Source organism: Rhinolophus sinicus, chromosome 1, assembly GCF_057876585.1.
Source record: "Rhinolophus sinicus isolate RSI-liver-muscle chromosome 1, RSI-T2T, whole genome shotgun sequence".
Classification (NCBI taxonomy): domain Eukaryota; kingdom Metazoa; phylum Chordata; class Mammalia; order Chiroptera; family Rhinolophidae; genus Rhinolophus; species Rhinolophus sinicus.
The window spans coordinates 25,291,388-25,310,714 of record NC_142501.1 but is presented as its reverse complement, the minus strand read 5'-3'; the positions used below and the strand labels follow the sequence as shown (position 1 = coordinate 25,310,714).

General features: G+C 49.4%; 1 protein-coding gene across 1 annotated transcript in view; it reads right to left on the bottom strand.

Moving 5' to 3' along the window:
* The window catches only part of CD9 (CD9 molecule), a 32,235-nt gene extending 13,789 nt beyond the window's left edge, over window positions 1-18,446 (bottom strand). Inside the window, exon 1 of the mRNA XM_019754467.3 lies at window positions 18,229-18,446. Coding sequence (XP_019610026.3) covers window positions 18,229-18,294 — 66 coding nt within the window. The 5' untranslated portion in view covers window positions 18,295-18,446. The remainder of the gene's footprint in view (window positions 1-18,228) is intronic.
* Window positions 18,447-19,327: the final 881 nt, after the last annotated feature.

Below are 19,327 nucleotides of genomic sequence, written 5' to 3'. Positions count from 1 at the left end.
TAGCCACTGATATAACTGCCGTGGCTACGTTGGTGGGTTGGTTGTTGGTTGGTTGGCAGAGAAGTGGACAGCAGATTGTGGATCTTGTGGCTACTGCTTCCTGTGTCTCCAGCCCAGCCTCCAGTGAGACTATAGTGGTATGACTCCCCTATCTATGGCTCGTGGGTGTTCCTTTTTGGCCTCACCATATCCTACGTTCTTATATGGGGAGCGGGACCAGAGACCCTGCGTGACACCCTGCATGACAGCGACTCACTCAGACCTCTGGAAAACGGAAGACTGAGGCTGCTGGCCTCCTTGTGGACATGAAAGCATCAACCCGAGAACCCTGTAGGCTAGTGCTTCCTATACACTTGCTAGTTCTAAGTTTTGGTTAGCACTTACTTAGCCACAAACCTTTTCCTCTCACCCTATCTCAGTGGTGGTGCTGCGGAGGGGACCTGGGAGCTAAGAGCGGCAGTGTCCCTTATTGTCCCTTCTGCTCTAGGCTTGTGCTTATCAAAGAATTATCCTTAAGTCATCCTACTCTCCCTGTTGATAAAGTTACTCACCCACCCCCTTCTCTGCTAGGAAAATTCTCAAACAAGTCACCATGAAAAGAATAAAAACAATCCCATCCAAAAGAACTAAGCTACAGAAGATGATGGAAGGCTCCATTGTGCACAGAAGCTTCTCACGGACAGGAGTGGAGTCTCTTTGGGACTGACGCCATGCTCGGACGACAGCTCCCCAATAAAACCTGCAACGGTAAAGCCTCTTCCATTTTATAATCTCAAGGATTCTGAGCCAATTTGTAGAAGTCCAGTCATTTATCTGGTCTACATGGACGGGGGCAAGGACATTGTTCTGGAGAACTGGAACCAGGAGGGGAAAGACTTCAGGTCTTAGCCTGGCCAAGGATAAGGTCAGATACAGGAATTGGGGGTCCCACATGTTTGGACCCCACCCTGAACCTCACATCATGCTGATTGGTTGTCAAAGCCAGAAACTTGACTGAATTGAGAAAGGAAAAGCAGCTGGCTCTGGAGAAATGGAAAAAGCAGTAATAGATGTCAGTCTCATGCCTGAAACCGCACTATAGAGAGGGGTATGGAGGCCAGGGGCAGGACTGGAGCGCTTGGTTCAGCAAAACCACAGAGGGAGGAGCCCTTCTTTTTTGATTGGATTATTAATTGGCTTGAGGAGATGTTGTGTAAGCCATTAGCTGCCCCATTTTCTGTAATGCTATTGGAGAGATTGCTTCAGTTGGCTGGGCCATGATGGCTTGGGGGGTCACAGGGCCGTGAAACACATGTAATTGGTGCCACCTAGTTAATAGCTTCCACTGTCTGTACAGGCAGCAATACCTAAGGGGTTCAGAGTATTTCCCAGGAGAACTTACTTTTTGGGGTACACAGATGGGCTCCTCAGCTCCCCCCCCCGGCTCTCGCCCCCAGCTACTTCAATATTAGGAGAAACCAAACAGGAAGGGACCAGCAAGAACCAAAGAGAGCTTTGACCTTTAAAAAAGGGTGTACAGTCAATGATTAAGGGACTCCATAAAATAAGAAAATAGAGTCTGGGAGGCCAAGAAGTTGATGGTTTCCTCCAACGTTAAGAACTGTTATATGGCAGGAGTGTTGCCACACAATTGTCATGGCTGCTGCCTCACTCTTGCCCATCAATGTAAGATCTGAGCAGGTTTGACGTGGATGCTCAGACAGCTTCCTGCTCACAGAGCCCGCAAGAGGGCAGCTACCTGCCCAAGATCACTAACTGGTCTGGTGGGGACAGAAGTAAAAGGTCCAGTGCCTCTGCCAGCCCCAGGCCCTGCCCACAGCCTGCCTGGTTACCTCTCTTTTCTAATTGCAACTAAAAGGAAACATTCTGGGAGCTTCCACTGTCTGTACAGGCAGCAGTACCGAAGAGGATCAGAGAAAAACTTCTTTGCCTTTGGGCCAGAAATGGTCTCCTATATTTGATAGCATAAGAGGGAAAAGTATAGTTTTGTTCCCCCCATTGTTTTATTGGAAATTTCTTCATTTTTCTCCCCAGAAGATGGGCCATGAGAAAAACATCGAGGACATTCAATTGAAGACATTCTACAAAATGCTTGACCAGAACCTCTCAAAATGGTCAAGGCTCAATGGTCAAGGTCAGGAAAAACAAGGCTAAAATTCTCAAGTCTCAGACTGGGTTATTTCCGACAGTTCAAGAAACTGTCATAGACCAGAGGAGATGAAGGAGACATGAAAACTGTCATGTGCTGTCATGGATGGGATCCTGGAACAGAAAAGGGGACATGACCAGAAAAACCAGTGAAATCCAAATTAAGTCTGGTTTAGTTAATAGTAATGTCCCAATGTTGGTTTCTTAGTTGTGACAAATGTAATATGGGAATGTAAGAGGTTAGCAACTGGGGAAACTAGTGGGTCTATCAGGGAATTCTATACTATCTTTGCAACTTTTCTGTAGATCTAAAACTATTCTAAAACTAAAAGTGTATATATCTACGTAAAGAAGATGGGGCCTCTTTTTCAAAGCTGCTTGTCTCCTTCAAGAACGTGCTCCATTAATCTACCCCTTCCTGTCTCTGTACTCTGTCTCTGCCACTGTTTCATCCTTTGGCAACACACATCGGCAGGTCTGTCTGTCCTAAACAAACAAACACAAAAAACAGAAAGCAAACCCTCTCTTCCTTCAACCTAACTCTAAAAAGCTGCAGATAGCTTAGGTTGGTCACCAACTTTTAAGACTTTTGATCTGTCTTACATGTTTTGATCTCGCAGCAGCATGATAGCGTTGAACCCTGCCTCCTCCATAGATGGAATCACTCAAAGTTTCCCAAATAAGTCTTGTGCATTCCCCCCTTCCTGGAATGCCATCATAGCTACCTAGGCCTGCTACTCCCCCACCAAGATTTCCTTGCTCTTCTCCCACGCAAATGCAGTCCTGAGGGCTTCCCATTTGTTCTTCTCACCAGCATCCTCGCACCCTCCCTTCTTCTCATGTATGTGCTTGTCTCATGTCTCACTCGAGTCTACACTCCTTGAGGGCAGGGCCCTGCCCCATCCACATTTTGGACAAAACAGTCATCAGTATATAATTATTCCATAAGTGAATGATTATTTCAATGAAAGAATCTTTGAAACCCACCAGAGTTTCCTCTCCTGGTTCTTTCCCCTCAGACAAGCCTCCTTTCCCATCTGGCTTTTCATCCAGATCCATCTTCTAATATCTCACAATAAAAGTGGCAAACTACCAAGAACAATTGCTTGCCCAGAGAAAATACTGAGAAAGCCCCACAAGGGTACGCGATGAATGTCACAATGAGATGTAGGGGCAAGTCCACACAAAGACTTTTGAAAATGAGAATTTATAAAAAGTTCATGCACTGCTGTCCTCACCCGCCAAAGGAGTCCAGTTAGACACTCTGATTTTGGGTGAGCACACAGGTGTCCCTGCCACTTGTGGCTTATGCTTCAGGAGACATGAAAACCCAGCACTGCCCCAAGCTCAGGCTCACAGTTGAACAGTTTCCTGCTTATCACCTCTCACCACTGAAAGCACAATGTACTAAAGGCACACACGCAGAGCTCGGGATTTCAATGAGTCATTCCACAGTCTTGCTAAAGGGACACTCAGAAATCACTCACTGAAACACACCTGGAGTTAAAGGAAACATCTCCATTCCAAAGGAGGATTGGAAACAAAATCAAAGAGTAATGCCGCTTAGAAGCACCTCGGCTGCTCTGGACCCCACACCAAGTTTGCAAAACTGGTTCCAGTTAGAACCTGAGGAGGTATTTATGTACAGGCGGCCCCTATTGATGGAAACACTTGGAGTAAGAAAACAGAAAACAACTGGCTGATGAGGTTACAGCGTGTGTGTGTGTGTGTGTGTGTGTGTGTGTGTGTGTGTGACTGTATCCCATCCCTCAGGTGGAAAGAACCATGTCTGTCTGTGGGACAAATCCCACTTGGAAGAAAATTCCTGTGATGGCAAACAAACGGGGTGCTCTTGATAAGGCTCCATTTCCTCCAGGTCCCTTCTTCTGTACTATGAACTGACTGGTCCTATTTGTTTTTAAAGGATAAAATACTCATTACGCTTTCTCTAGCCCGCTGGCTCAGAAAGCCCAGAAAGCGGAGAGCAGATCATTCTCTACAGTGTTTTCCCTTTGAGGCCGACCTCAGACTCGGTCCATCCGCCACTTTGGCAGGGGTTGGAGGTGGGCAGAGGTGACAGGACCGGGTTGGGGAAGGAAGGAATGGTTTCTTTCCTACGTCTCTTTGTCCTCCTGGAAAAGCAATGGCTATCTGATTACTTTAGTGAGCCTGTGGTCAAAGAGATGCTGCAAAAATTTTCAGTAAGGGGCAGGTGGCATAACAGAAAGAATGGTGAGCATGGTGCTGGAGACCGTGGCTCTGCTACCTGTAACTTGCATGCCTGTGCCACCCAGGGCCTAGTTTACATGAGGTGGATGTCAGAATCACCTGGGGGAACTCTAAACATGCACCCTCCTTGATTCTGTTGCACCTCTGTCGAGAAGTACAGGACCAGTGGAAGGGTGTGGACTTGGGTCTAATTCTGGTGCTGCCACCTAGGAGCTGCATGACACTAACCACTTTCTGTAGTTCTCATTTGTAAAAAAGAAAAGTATGACACACATCATGCCTTTTATTTAGGTTGAAGGTGAGGATTAAATGAGATGATGCAAATAAAACACTCTGAAAACCGTGACGTGCCAGCCAGATTCTGTAGGGAAAAATATGAAAGCGACAATAATAATGGCCCTTGAGAAAGACACGAGACGACAGTGGGGCAATTCATGGCACTTGGCAGACACCAGTGGTGTGTCCTCCTGTGCTCTGAGATGGTGGCTGGGCAGGAGCGAGGCAATTTAGGACATGGGGGTTCTTTTTTCTAGTTTCTGTGAGACTTAGTGTGAGTGTTGTGTGGTGGGGAAGGTGGATAAATTTACCTTCTTCACACCCAAACCCTGCTGCCTCCTGGAGCTCTACTGGGATCAGATGGGAACGGCCAAAGAAAAGTGGGGAAGGAAGGTTAAAAGGGGACTGTTGGCCAAGACTGGAGGCCTCTGTCCTTCCTTGGATCAAAGACTGCTTCCGTGGGCGAATTAAGTCTGTACAAAGGAGTTAGTAAAGGAGCAGATCACAGAGAGGGAGGGGATTTTACCTCTTTACTTCCTTCAGTAACATACGTATCAGCCTTGGATTATTGTTTTTTAATGTACTTGACTTTGGAGAGCTCTCAGCATAGCTGCCCACGGCACCCAGGAAGTGAGCAGGAGACTGAATACCAAGGATGCAAGTTTACCCTAACCAGCCTTTTCTGGGCCCCCAAATACCAGCCACGCTTTAAGAAAGCCTCAGAAGTGGAGATAAGAGAATCTATGTTCACACAGGCTTCAACAGTTAAAAACAAGTCAGGCCACCCAGACCTGTGGGCTCCGGGCCTCACCCATCTCCATGGCAACCCTGGCTCACCACTGAATGCCAAGCCTCTGATGGGTTGATTCACTGTCAGGAGGGCTGGGCTGGGCACTGCCAGCAAGAACAAACAGGCGCCCAAGCCTCAGTGCCTCTTCTAATCCTCTCGTGCTTCCTCCTCCCCCAATTCCAAATGAGGGCTGGAGCTGTTGTCTTTGGAAGGGCGAAGCCACTTGGGTAGGCAGGAGCAGAGATCTCGGAGTCCTCCCCTACCCACCACACAATACGACAAAAACCAAACTCCACTCTGTTGAGCAGAAAAGACTGCCATGACTGGCCTTCCTTGAGGACCTCCGGATGATTTTGATGCTCACGCCAGTGCGAGAACCACTGCTCTAGGCTTCACTTAAACACTGAACCATCGGGAAGACACGGAGAAGCTCTCGCTGGAGGTGCTGAACCCAGAGATTAGCTTTTTAAATGCCAGTGTGGAAGGGCATGAAGCCATGGAGCGGGGGTGTGAGCTTTCTCTGGGTTCAAGGGTCCTGTGCTTGTCAGGGGGAGCTCACAGGCTCAGCCCAAGAGGGAGCAGATTTCACCATCCCACTTTACACTGTGATCTGGAGAGTGTGGGCTCAAATGCCCTGCCTCACATGGTAAAGCCATGGGGACTGGGTCTCGGGAACACCTTGAACTGCTGCTCGGTGACAGTTAAGGGGGAGGATACAGGACAAGTAAGCAGGGAGGAAGCAAGTGAAACACTGTTTGGACAACTCCACTTTGAACCCACTGAGCCTGGGAAGTCATAGTAAATGGTTCAAGTTAGAACCTGTACGTGGCTTCCAAATACACATTCACCACCCAAGGTCAGCTCTGTGAATGCCTCTCCCCAAGAGGCCAAAATGATTCCCTTGGCCTCTGAAGCAAGGCATTCTTGGTAAAGACTTCCCCGATTTCTGCAGCCTGCGTTCTCCCTAGGCCAGGCTGCCACTATGTATGTGAGTGGACTCTTCCTGAAACCACCCTAAATTCTAACAAGAAAAAAAAATAAAAAATGGAAGAGGCTGATGGTGAATGACATAGGTTATCTAGCTTTAGACCTGGCAGGCTTTTCTGTCCATTAGCAACCCCTCTAGAGGCTCGGGAAAGGCAAGTAAATGTAATCACAGTAACAGTTACTATCTATGTGCGTCCCACATTATTGACATACTTTATCTCATGTAATCAATCCTCTCATCTCCCTTATTTCATAGATGAAAAAGGCTCTGAGAGGTTAAGCAACAACTTGCTCAAAAAGATCCAGCCAGCAGGAGGCAGAGCTCACAGTGAACCAGATCCATAGACAACTCAGTTCCACTCTTCCCAGCTGTGTCGCCTCCCCCCCAGCAGGTGATAGGGCAGAATGGGAACCCCTAAGAACTTTTCCTGGGGGATAAGAGGGTAGTCTGTATATGTTGAATTTGGCAAAATGCGTTGACCTAAACCTTAACCTGCCTGCTGAGGCTAGGCTATTCAGATTCAGGGCACCAACCCCAGCTGAGGGAGAAAGGGAGGGTACCGACCACTAACTACTCCTTTGGGTTTTTCTCTCCTTCCCCTCTCTCTCTGTTGCAGCCAGGAGAGGTGGTGGTCCCCAGCCTACTGTCATGGGGTCCCAGGGATAATGCAGCCACTAAGGCCAGCTCTCCCTTCCTATCTTTTTCCCCATGGTGTCCACCTAGAAGCAATGGTGACTTTGGCTCTGCCCCCCCTCTGGGAACTGCTTCAAGGTGTCAAGAAAGTTCTAGATAAGAGGAAATCATCCCATTTTGGGAAGCACGAGGAGTGAACTGAAGGAGAGATGCTGAGGCCACCCTTCTTGGTTTGGAGGTAGAATAGATTTCTATTTCAATTCCTGTTAAATTCCCAGTTAGACTCCATGAGGGGAGCCCTCTGCCAACCGGGCAGCCTTTTGGGGCCATTTTTAGCAAAATGCAAAACTAATACCTCTTCTCACCCACCTTTCCAAGACTGGGGGAACCTGTGAAATGCGCATTTTGTAGACAGACAGAAAGACAGGTCTTTTAATATCTTCTGAAAGGGATGAAGCCTAGTGGCAAGGTAAAATTTTAGCTTTGAGCAATCGTGTACCATGCAGCTTTACAGAACTGAAGCAATAAGTAATGGACGGATGTGAACGTTTAGGGCAAACTCAATCCCTGAAAAATTCCAAGGAGAGGTATTATAATAGTAACTCCACAACAGCTGCAGAAGCTGACGGCTGAGCTCTTGCTATGAGCCAGGCACCATGACAATAGCTTTACATGAAATATCCCATTATTCCTCCTAATGGTCCTAAGACTTTGGTTGTATTATTACCTTCATTGTGCAGATAAGGAAAGTGAGGCTTAAGGCGAGTCACGAATTTGTTGCCTCTCCATTAAGGAATCTGCATTTCTAACAAGTCAGCTTCTCCCTTTCCCAACAATCACTCTGTGTGTGTGTGTGTGTGTGTAGTAGCAGAATCCTGCCTGCTACAATGTGTTGCTCTTTTACACATCATGGCAGGTTGGGAGGTCAACAATGACAATAAAATCCAACCATCCTGGAGAAGCCAGGAGCCAAGTCCTTGGAAAGGCCAACTTCTGGCTCTTGTCCATTTAGTGCCCCAAACACTGAGATCATGGCACCTAGCCCACCACCTATATAATTCAACATTAAAAAAAATAATAAAAATCAAAACTGTAAAATTAGTATAATTTCAAAAAAGTGCTTACTTTTCCCATGATTCCTTGAGCTTGGCTGCATTACTGGTATCCTAAGCACATTCTTGATCTACCCCTGACCCTGTAGCCTACCTTTCTGGGGAATTCTAGTGCACTTGGGGGCCTCCTAGGGGAAGGGGTGATGATGGACCAATAGCTACAGCCTGTGGGTGCCATCGTCTTGCTAGGCCCAGCTCTTTTGGGCAATTGTGTTTGAATGTTCACAACTGGCCTCAGGCTAGTGTCGGGGCTAATGGGCACATTCTCTGAAGGAGCAAGTGAGAGATTTCCCAGGGAGCAGAGGATTAAGGGGAGACTAGAGTTCTATTGTAAGGTGGTGCCAACTCCTTCTGAACTTAAGAGGGCTCATGGGACTGCCTGATAACCTTTGAGTAATTATGACCATCTGTGTTTAAGATGAGGAAACAGGCTCAGAGAGGTAAAATAACTTTGCCCAAGGTCACAGAGCAGGTCTGGAAAACTCAGCTGTCAACTCTCCTTCTGTCACAGGCACAGCACGTGCCTGTCTCATCCCTGGTGGAAAGGAGGAAGGGAGGTAGCTTGGTCTCCTCTCTGGGTGTGGCAGAGGATGAAGGGCCTTGTAAGCTTTTTCTCAGCACTCCTTTATGGAAATTAGGTCGCAACCTGGTCTGGACAGGTTCAAGAGTCGAGAAATCCTCCTTTCGAAGGACAAAGTCAGCATCATTTAAAAACCAGAGCCTTTATTTTGCTTAAGAGACAAGTTTCAGCTAATATGATGTGCTGGTGTTAAGTAGTTTGGGGCTGAGGGATTGGGAGGGAGAGCCTTCTGCCCAAGGTTACCTCTTTCTACACAAGAAATCTCATTTCAAGTTTCCATTGCCTGTTGCCAGACGTGAACCATACACTGGCCAGCCCATAAATCTATTTTCTGCTGAAAGTAGGCATTCTGATCTTAACCAAAATTATCTGATGTGGGAGACTGTTTTGGGGAAGTTTTGCTTTAAATTCCAGAATACCACACATTTGTTTTCCATTGTGTATGCCTCATTAAGATGTCTCTCTCTCTCCCTCTCTCCCTCTCTCACTCACTTATGCACTTTACCCATGTGGACCAGCTAGCTCTCATTCCAACCGTGGAACTGGTAACCAATTGGTTGCATGGCCTGAGTAGTGGAGGATGCCACTACTTCTTTTATACCTTTCAAGCAATGCCATATGGTGCGTGGATTGGCAGTATTGGCAAATCATTCCCAGCCCTGCTCAGCTAAATGGCCCTCCTGCTCCATCAAGGGACATTCTGAGCACAAAGCCAAGCAAGGAGACAGAAATCAAGGTTCCCAAACTGCTGTGTCTTACCTATTACGTGTCCTATCTCTCTGCCACAATTCTGCCTTTATTTTAGGTCCCTTTATTAGATAGCAAGCATTCCAGTATTGGCTGTCCCATACCCCACCCGAAGCACTGCACCTGTATCATTTAATTTTCACAGTAGAACCACTACGTATATAATAGTAACTTCCATTTTTCAAGTGAGAAAACTTGGGCACAGAAGTTAAGAAGCTTGTCTGAGGACACATGGCACGTAAGTGGCTGAGTTAGAATGTGAACCCCAGCCTGAGGGCAAAGCCCAAATTTTCAATCATTCTGCTAAACTGTCTATTTGATCCGTTCTGTTAATTTCAGAGCCAGAGTTTTTCACTTTGTTCTTTCTCCCTTCCAGCCACATCTGATCTCATTTCATTCAAAGGTGGCATCTTCTATCCTTAAAGGTCTCAAGAGAGCCCACTTGCAAGCACAGAGGGCCCTACCTTTTCACTTGCAATGGCCTCTCTCTGGGGGAGCCACAGGTGAACAGAGGAGAGAGAGGGAGGGGGAGAGAGAGAGCGAGCCTGTACTTTCTCTTGCTGGTCTCTGGTTCGAGGGCTTTGCAATGCCCTTGCTGCACTGGCCAGAAAGTCGGTGTGGACATAAGCACTGACACATACTTGCTTATGTACTTTACCCATGTGGACCAGCTAGGGCTCATTCCAATCGTGAAGTAACGTGGCACATTTTCTTCTCATTCTAGCTTCTCATCTTAGCTTCAGGCCTGGCAAGTGCAGGTGCTGTTACTGCTGCCCATTGGCCACCGTGTCTACAGATGAGGCCATGGTCCATCAAGTGGCCACTGTCCTTATATCCCCTATACGAATGGCCCCAACGTAGGGCCCTGAGCCTCTGCTCTTCCCACATAGCACTTCCCCCCCCCCCACACACAGCACTTCTTGCCAGCAAAAGGCAAAGCGAACGAGGGCATCACCCCAGACCTGTGTCCCAGCCCTGGGCCCAGGATCCTGGGAGACACCTACGAGTATAACGCCAGCCTCCCATCGCACTACGGGTACCTCCTCCGCACTGGAAGGTAACCTAAGTCGTATTTGAAATGAGTTTTCTGGTCTCTGGGACACCAGAGGTTATCTGGTGATAGGAGTCAGGGCTATGATTGGACTGGAGTGGGGGAAGTACAGTATTGGTAGATTTTCCCAAGCTGGTAGAAAGGAAGCTTTTAGAAGTTTGAGTGTAACAGTAACACTGGAATCCACAGCCCCCATCACAGGAGGGTGCTCACATTGCATTGGGGTGAGCAGGAGCAAGACTCTTAATGGGAAGGGTTTCCTGTCTCTGGAGTATACATTCTTCTAGGAAAGCAGAGCCTCTAGGGAGCAGGGCTGCTCACCACCCATCAGAGAGGGTCACTGAAGTGAGGTGCGTGTGCAATGGCACGTTGCAACTGCTCACCTGAAAGGGAAGAGGCGATTTTGATTTGAACCTGTAAGTATGTCTTCGTCCATTTGGGCTGCTATAACAAAGTACCATAGACTAGGTAGCTTACAAACAACAAACATTTATTTCTCACAGTTCTGGAGGCTGGGAAGTCCAGGATCAAGGTACCAGCAGATTTGGTGTTTGGTATCTGGTGAGGAGTTGCTTCCTATATCGTAGAGCGCTGTCTTCTTGCTATAATCCCACATGATGGAAAGGAAAAGGGTGCTTTCTAGGGCCTCATATTTTAAGGGCACTAATCCTATTCATGAGGACAGTCCTCAGGACCTAATCACCTCCCAAAGGCCCCACCTCCAAATACTATCACACTGGGATTTAGGATTTAACATATGAAATTTGGGGAGATACATTCAGTCTATAGCACACTTTTTTTTTAAAAAACTTATTTAAGTGTGTTTTTCCAGGACCCATCAGCTCCAAATCAAGTAGTTGTTTCAATCTAGTTGTGGAGGGCGCACCTCACAGCGGCCCATGTGGGGCTCGAACCAGCAACCTTGTTAAGAGCATCGCGCTCTAACCAGCTGAGCTAACTGGCCGCCCCATATTGCACACTATCTTTTAAAAGCACCAAACTTCCATTAACTTGAAAAGCGATGAGTTCACAAATAAATACATATGAGTTTGCTGATCTTTTCATTTAAAGCTTTAAATCAATTTTATCATTTTTCATTGCTATTGATTCAATCAATGTAGGTTAAAAGGTAAATTAAAACTAAGATGCCATAGGAATCTTTTTCAGATTCAGTAAAACCCTCTAATTTACCGTATTTTTAAACCCCAGTCAAGGATGTTCCGTTGTGATCCATGTGTTGTGTTTTTGCATTTGGACACTGAATGCAGCTCAGACGGGGAAGATAAGCGAGGGGCTGCCTCCTGAGCAGTTTGGAGGTGGGGGCTTGGTGGAAGTCACGGGCCATTGGCCTGTATGGGCCTGAGGTGTTTACTGGAACCTTGTCTGTGCATTGGGTACGTTTTGAAGGGTTACTTTCCTAAGGGAGCCAGCAAGAGTGACCATTTCTGCTCTCCTGCACAACGCTCGGCAAGAGGATTGAAAGAGAAGGACCCCAAAAACCCAGGTTTCTGATTTTTCTCCAAGCTAATAGTCCTAAACCCTCTCTCTGGAATCAAATAAATCTGGCCCCTCTCCAAATCAGCTGGCTTCATCTTCCCCTGCTACTTAACCAGGCTGCATGGCATCTCCTCAGGAGCCCAAATCCCCAAATGACCCCCTGGAGACATCTCTGCCTTTTCAAGTCCTCAGGAGCAAGGCCAGGGAGGATCCGCCAGGGCTCCCTGTCTCCATTTGGTAGAAAAGAGGAGGGTAAGACAGAACTCCACTCTTCTGAACAAAGACAGATCACCTACGCTATGGGAAAACCTAACCCAAAAAGCAAAACTTGGCTGGAAGCTCATAAAGTTGGATTCTTCATGTGGACTAGAGATACAAAATACTCATTAAATTAATCGAGAGTCAAAGCCACTCCTTGGGCAATGATTAAGCTCAGAGTCAGAGCAAGGATGGGTGGGGAGGCCAGCTCTTCTGTCTGGGCTGCCCTCCGATCACCAGGGGCACTTAGGACTCTCTAATGCCTTTCTCAAACTCTTCCCATTTTGCCCCCATGCAAACATGGGATTCAGGACAGAGTGAGGATTGCCTGGAAACCAAAGGAGAAAAACCAATATGTTGTGTTCATAATCTGAGCTCCATGGCTTCCAGAAACTCTCCCCCCAAAAAAAAGGACACAACATATTTCAGGAGGCAGGTCCCACTGATTTTATGGGATTCCCTAAAAAGGATAAGATCTAGCAGTCTAAAACTAAAAAGCTGTCCAGAACTGAGTAGTTTTTTGGGGGAGGGGAGGAATTACCGGATGGATGTAATTATTATAAAATTATCTCATCTGGAGACAGGATGCTGCTTTCCACAGCTGCATGCCATCACTTGATGGAAAATGAAAATATCCCTGGACCTGCATTACTTTTTCCAAGCAATGAAACAGGCAAGTGATCTGCAGTCAGACTTGAAAACCATAAATTTAAAAAACGTGTTGTGAAGATAAGCCCTTTGGGATTCCCGAGTTCCCTTAGCCACAGAGGATAACTCTGGGTAGTCGCGAACATGGGTCCAATCAGCTCTTACCCAGGTTTTCAAAACCTGAAACAATGAAGTCATTGCTCTTGTGTGTTAAAGACCAGTTTTCCTTTTGTTGAAAAGACCTGTGGCAGGTCTAAATAAAGTCCTAGTGACCCCAGCGTGGGGGAGGGAGGAACACAGAAAGTACATATGCAGCTTCCTGAAACTCCTCTCCTCTCCTCAACCCAAGTCGATCTAGAACACACAGCCACCAAGGAGACAACAGGACCACAGAAGCCAAGGGAACTGTGACCTCAGGTTCCTTACCCTCACAGCCAGACACACCTGAGAAAGCTTTGTGTTCTTTAGAAGAAAAGGTGCTTTTGTAAGTCCAAAGTATGTTATTAAGTTCCAACCCATGCGACCAATTCCAAAAGCCACGCTGCCTTATAAAATGGAATTGAACAGGAAAACAAAGAGACAAATCAAACACAGGACATGCAGATCTGTGTGTAAGAGGGAAGATTCACATCAAGCACAAAAGGAAGATGTGAGAAAGCTGATTTGTGAAGTTTGTGGCTACAGAAGAGTCAATTAACAAGAGTAAGTGCTCTGGCAAGAATGGCCCTCAATAGGGCTGCTCATGAAAGCCGTTTCAAATTCGGTCTTAACGAGCAGCTGCTTCCTTTGAGTACAAAAGAGTAAGGTATGGAATGGTGTCCATGGGCCACTTTGAAAAGTAAGGGAAACCGGGGGAGAGAGGGTGAGAGGGAGGGGGAAGTGGAGGGAGAGGGAGATTGGGAGAGAGAAGAGTAATCCCTCCCTACCATCTCCCAAAAAGCAGGAGTCAGATTCTTTGTTGTTGACAACCATTGTGAAAGAGTGGGGAAAAGCCATCAAGATTCTGGGCAGGGAAGAGGCCCGATTTTCCTGAGCAGATGCAGACACCTGGCCTCACCTCACCTCTCCCAAAGCTGCCAGCCTCAGTACAAACACAGCCAGCTTTTCCCAGACCTCGGGCTCAGCGGGTGCCAAAACCAGGAAGCCATTTTACTCAACAGCCCCAGCAGTTTGCTCAGCCCAACACTGAAGGCAGTTTCTGAGAAGCAGCAGGTGGGTGCGAGGGGCTTCTGCCACCACCATCCCACTAGTCCACATCCTGCCCAGACCGAAATCCTGACGTTTAGGGTTTCTCTGCCAGGCCGTTTTATTTTCAGAAGTGGGTGGCCCCACAGTCAAATGTGTAGCCACACATGAAATGGAGTCAGCGTCCAATCCAGAGCTGGAAGAATGAGGCTGGCAGTGATGCAGGAAAAGAAGGAAAGGGAGGGATGCGTGTGGATTGGGAGCATGCTCCTGGCTTACACTTCCACATGCCTTAGGGAATTGCTCCTATTCTCCCCATCTCCTTGTCACCTGCTGAATAGCCATAGCTATAGGAAGTTTGCTCTGCATCCAGTACTAGTCTCCTGTGCTAAGTGCATCACAGACATTCCCTCGTTTCACCTCCCTCCCCCATGTGGCAGGCACCAGCTCCATCCGGTGATGGGTAAATCCCATACAGAGCTGGTGCTCTGACCACTAAGCTGTACTACCACGATGGCTCAGGGCAATGAAAACAGAGAACCCCAAACAGAGAGACCCCACCAGGGGTAGCAGAGGGAACTGTGAAGTTAACAGGAAAGAGACCTAAGATCAGGCCCCAGAGGTAGAGGTCAAGTGAAGCCAAGGTATGAGGACAAGCCTTAGTACCCACTGCACATTCCACTTCCTGACTTGATTTTGGGTTGTGTGGGAAAGTCCTATTGCTGTAGGCAGTTGGGGTGGGGTGTTGTCACACACCGAGCTTGAAGGGACCCTTTGAGACCATTTGCTCCAACCCATTGTTTTTACAGATGAGGAAACAGGTCTGGAGCACAAAAGCGACCTTGCCCAAGGCTTCAAAGTGTGTTGGGGACAGAGCTGGATTAACACCATCTCTAAATTCCAATCCACTCTGTCCATGTTTCCAAGAAGCCTCCATTAGGTCCAGGCAATACCATTTCTTGGGAAAGAGAAGACCCTTGCTATTCTATCAGTGAGGGAGGGGAAGGGGTGAGAGGTAGTGAGCAAAAGGGCAGAGGGGGGTTGGGGGTAGGAACTGGGACCTCTCAGTGCAGGCCTAGGACTTGGAGGGATGGGGGCATAGAATGGGACGACATGTTCCTGACCAGCCCTAGCCCGCTTCCCTACTGTATAGCTTATGCAGTCCGTCACTCTGACATCAGTAAGATGTTTTCCCTCTCAACTTTTGGGGGGATGGACAGGTAGGCAGGTCTGAAGGAAATACAGACACAACTGAAATAGAGCTGGGAAGTTAGGATTCTTGGGGCGTTGGGAGAACAGACTGATTGTTGGTTTGGCTGTGGGCATCAGAAGCCCTGCTTGGGGAGGGCAGGCAGTGCAGGCTTGGCTGTCACTGAGGGTCCTGCAGGGATGAGTGGGGGCCAGGAAGCACACCCCCACACTCACCCTGACCCACTGAGGTAGGCTTCTTCTGTCTGGATCCCTGCTAGACCGCCCTCTCCACATCCTGTGTTCAGGAGGTGCTGGTGGCCCCTGGCCTCACAACTCCTGCTTTTCAAGGCCCACATCAGGTCTCCAATGCCAAGTTTATAAATTTTTGGTCTCAAGAGAGAAAGGGAAGTACTGATACCATAATAAGCAGTTCCCTTAGATCGTAGCTTCCCTTAAAAGATTTTCGAGAGCTTGTTCCCACCTGGCTGGGTACGGCAGTATGTTGTCATGGGAAGTGCACTGGCTTTGACGCCAACCAGGTCTGCTTTCAAACTGACTTCTGATGCTATCCTGCCACATGACCCTGGATAAATCACTTAACTTCTCTGGGGACTAGTTTCCTGATCATCAGTAAAATGGGGATAATGCTTCCTGCTTTGGCTATACCATGGGAGCTTGGGATTTTGCAGACTATAAAACGCTACATGAGTGGATCACAGTATTCCTTTATTCCATCATCTCCTGGGGGATGAGGGCTTCATCTCTATAGGGACCTTGACACAGAACTACTGAACAATAATTCAGGAAAACGTAGCTATTGCTTACCGCCCACACAAGCCCATTACCAGGTCCCCTTGATGGTTTTGTGATGGACAAGACTAGAATAAGGGAACCTGGAGGTTGTAGTACTGGCTCCGTCTCTGTGATCCTGGGCCAATCACCCCCTCTCTGGTTCTCTGCTTTCTCACTGTGAATAATCTCTAGTCATTCCTAGCTCTAAACCCAACATTCCCAGAGTGAGTCATTTCTGTTTCAGGCCACATACCTGAGCAACAGCACCCAGTCCAGGCAGGGGCAGCTCTGAATATGGGTGGGGTGGCAGGATGGAGCCAGTAAGAGGCCGAGCAGATACTGCAGTGGCCCTGGGAGCCTTCCATCAGGCCCCACTTGTGCCACGGGGAAGATGGGGGTATGGAGACACACTGGTAACCTGTGGTTCACTGCAGCCCCAAACCCTGATGCAGCCTAGGAGGAGGGCTGAGGACTAACCAACAGACTGGCAGGAGAGAGACTGTGCTGGGGGGGAGAGGACAACTCCCCAAAGGACAACAGTGGGGTGGGTTGGGGCGGGCCGCGTTCCACATTCTTTTCTGGTGCTGGGGTCATGAGAAGAGGAAGCCAAGCCTGGCAGTTCTAGGGCCTGGGTGCTGGGAATAGGGGATGGGAGGGGGTGAAGGGTGCCCACTGCAGGAGGGTCTCCCTAAAGCAGGCCAAGGGTTGGGCAGGGGCACACCTATGTGCCATCCACACTAGCACGTATTGGGTGTGGTGACTCTTGCAAGGGCAGCTCAGTATCTTACCCTGTCAGCTCTGGAGAAAGGATTAAATCTCAGGAGATTTGCCCAGAGGATTGTGGGGATCCCAGGGACCAGCTCCAGGGGAATCAGTACATTTTTTTTATAAGCCTCCGGTGGCATGCCCGTTTTTACAGCCGTCTCTCTTGCATGGCACAGGGGCTAACTTTCCAAACTCCTTCCTGACTGCAGAAAGGCAAAGACCTCCATCTATATGCAGGGGATGTAGCCCTCAAAACCAGAACAGGAAGGTTTCCTATTCCTTGTTTCTATATCTGGGTGGTCCCTTAATCCTCCAAGGGAAGGTGTGGAGGAGACACTCCCCTTTTCTGCTGCCTCTCTCAGGGTTCCTATTGCAGAAAGGCTGAGTGCGGCCAGCAGCGGGAGTCCTGGAGGACGGCCAGGTGTCCTCCAGGTGAACATGCGCTTTCGTGGCCCCGCCTTGCCACTCGGTGGGCGGAAGGGGGCGAAGCCAGAGGGCCCTGGGGCCCGCACCTGATCTCTCCCGGAAATAGAGAGGTGCCACTAAAAGTGCGGATTTGCATCTGCCCCTCCTCTCCCCAACTCTCCCAGCGTTCTCCCCAGTTCAGATACTTATCGCCCTTGAAAAAAAAAATCAAGACAAGCTAGTCTTTCAGGTAGTTTCGAGGGAGCTCGGACATTCTCATGGCGGCTCAGAATCAGAGTTTGAGAGAATTAAGGGGGCTGAAGGTTACTCCTTGAGGGTGGAGGGGGGTGGTCCCGACTCTCACTTAGGGACGGGGACCGGCCACCCGCACTCCTTCCTCTCCAAGTAAAAGTGCCAACAGCTCTTGGCGGAGCTCTCCCTGAGCCACTAAAGTCCTTTAGGGCGCCCGCACCCCCTCCCTCATCGCGGCCCTGCCACTTGTGAGACCCCCACCTCAGTCACGAACTGCACTCTCTGCTACAGTCCTTGGCCAGGGCCTTGAGTTCCCAGGAGTGGTGCCCCAGTTCTCCCTAGCGGCCCCACTCCCGCCCTCACCATACTCGGAAGGGCACACACAAACCCTAGCCCACACCCTTAGCGAAGGAGCGGCCTGGAGCGGGTCTCTGCGCCCCAGCTCACTGGGGACCCCGTGTCTTCCCGCCTGCCGGGCTTCGGAGAGCCCCCGACAAACACACCCGCCCCGTCTCCGGACCCGGCGGAGCAGCCAGCTGGCGCCCGCAGTGCCCTTTCTCCTCTGCCCGGAGTCTACCCGGCGGGCAGTTTTAGTTACCCGTACCCGCGACCGCGGACAGGGTCCCTGGGGCGGACAGGTGGCCCCGGAGAGAAGCACGCGCGGTTGTCGCGCTTACTCACCCAGAAGATGAAGTTAAAGCCGAAGAGCAGGTATTTGATGCACTTAGTGCCTCCTTTGACCGGCATGGTGCGGGCTGGATTGGCGTGAACGGCACTGGTGTGGGATCGGGGCGCGCGGCAGGGACGGGCAGGACCAGGTTGGGATCGACGTGCGGGTGGCTGCCGGCTGGCCTCCGGGCTGCACTTTTAAAAAAGTGCCACTCCTTACGGAGCCCTGCCGGCTGCAGTGCGCATGTGCCGAGGACCCCGCCCCGGCCCCGCCCCCGGCCCCACCTGCCCCGTCCCCCGCCTGCGGCCCGCCCCCGCCCAGGTTCCGGAGATTCCAGCCCCAGCAGACCCCCCACCCGCGCCCTTCCCTGTTTTCTCCCTTAGTTTCGGGCTCAGTCCGCTCCCCACCGACTTAACGGTCCCTTTCTTAAGCCATCCACCGCCTTTCCTCCCAACTGTCTAGGGGTCTTTCCAGACTGCCACCCCCTGCTGCTTTAACCTGGGCGTTTTGTGGCAGCCTCGCCTGGTCGAGTCCGGGCTTCCTGCCCGAGGCCTCTACTTTGAGAGACCTTCTCCGGGTCAGGTCGTCGGGATAGAATCCCCTTACCCAAGGCCGGCTGCCCTCACAATGAGGGCACTTCTTGTTTTGGCTTCGATTGGAAGGGAAGCTGCCTGGCTTTATTTCTTCCTGGGGCGGCTCCGTGCTAACCTTCACTCTTTGAGCACGGTTGCATTTGGCACCTCACGTGGAGTCGCAGGAATTAGAAGCTTGCAGTCCAGGTGGGAAGATAGATAGGTCGGCGGCTTACCGAAATAATTCTAAATGCCCGTCACCAAATAGTAATATGTCTGAGGGTTGGGCAGTCCGGGAGCGTTTCCTAGACTCGTGGTTTAGATGCCCCGAGAGGGGAAGATAGTTTGTTGCCTAACTTCCCTCTTGCCTCTACTCCACACCACCCACCCTCTTGCCTTTTGGACTTCGTTCACTACTCTCTCTTTAATGCTTTGGATACCGAGTTCTGGTCATGTTTTTCATCTGCTCAAAGGTCTCTGTAGCTCCCCACATTCAATGACCTAAGTGGAAATAACTTATCTTGCATCTGTGAGGAAC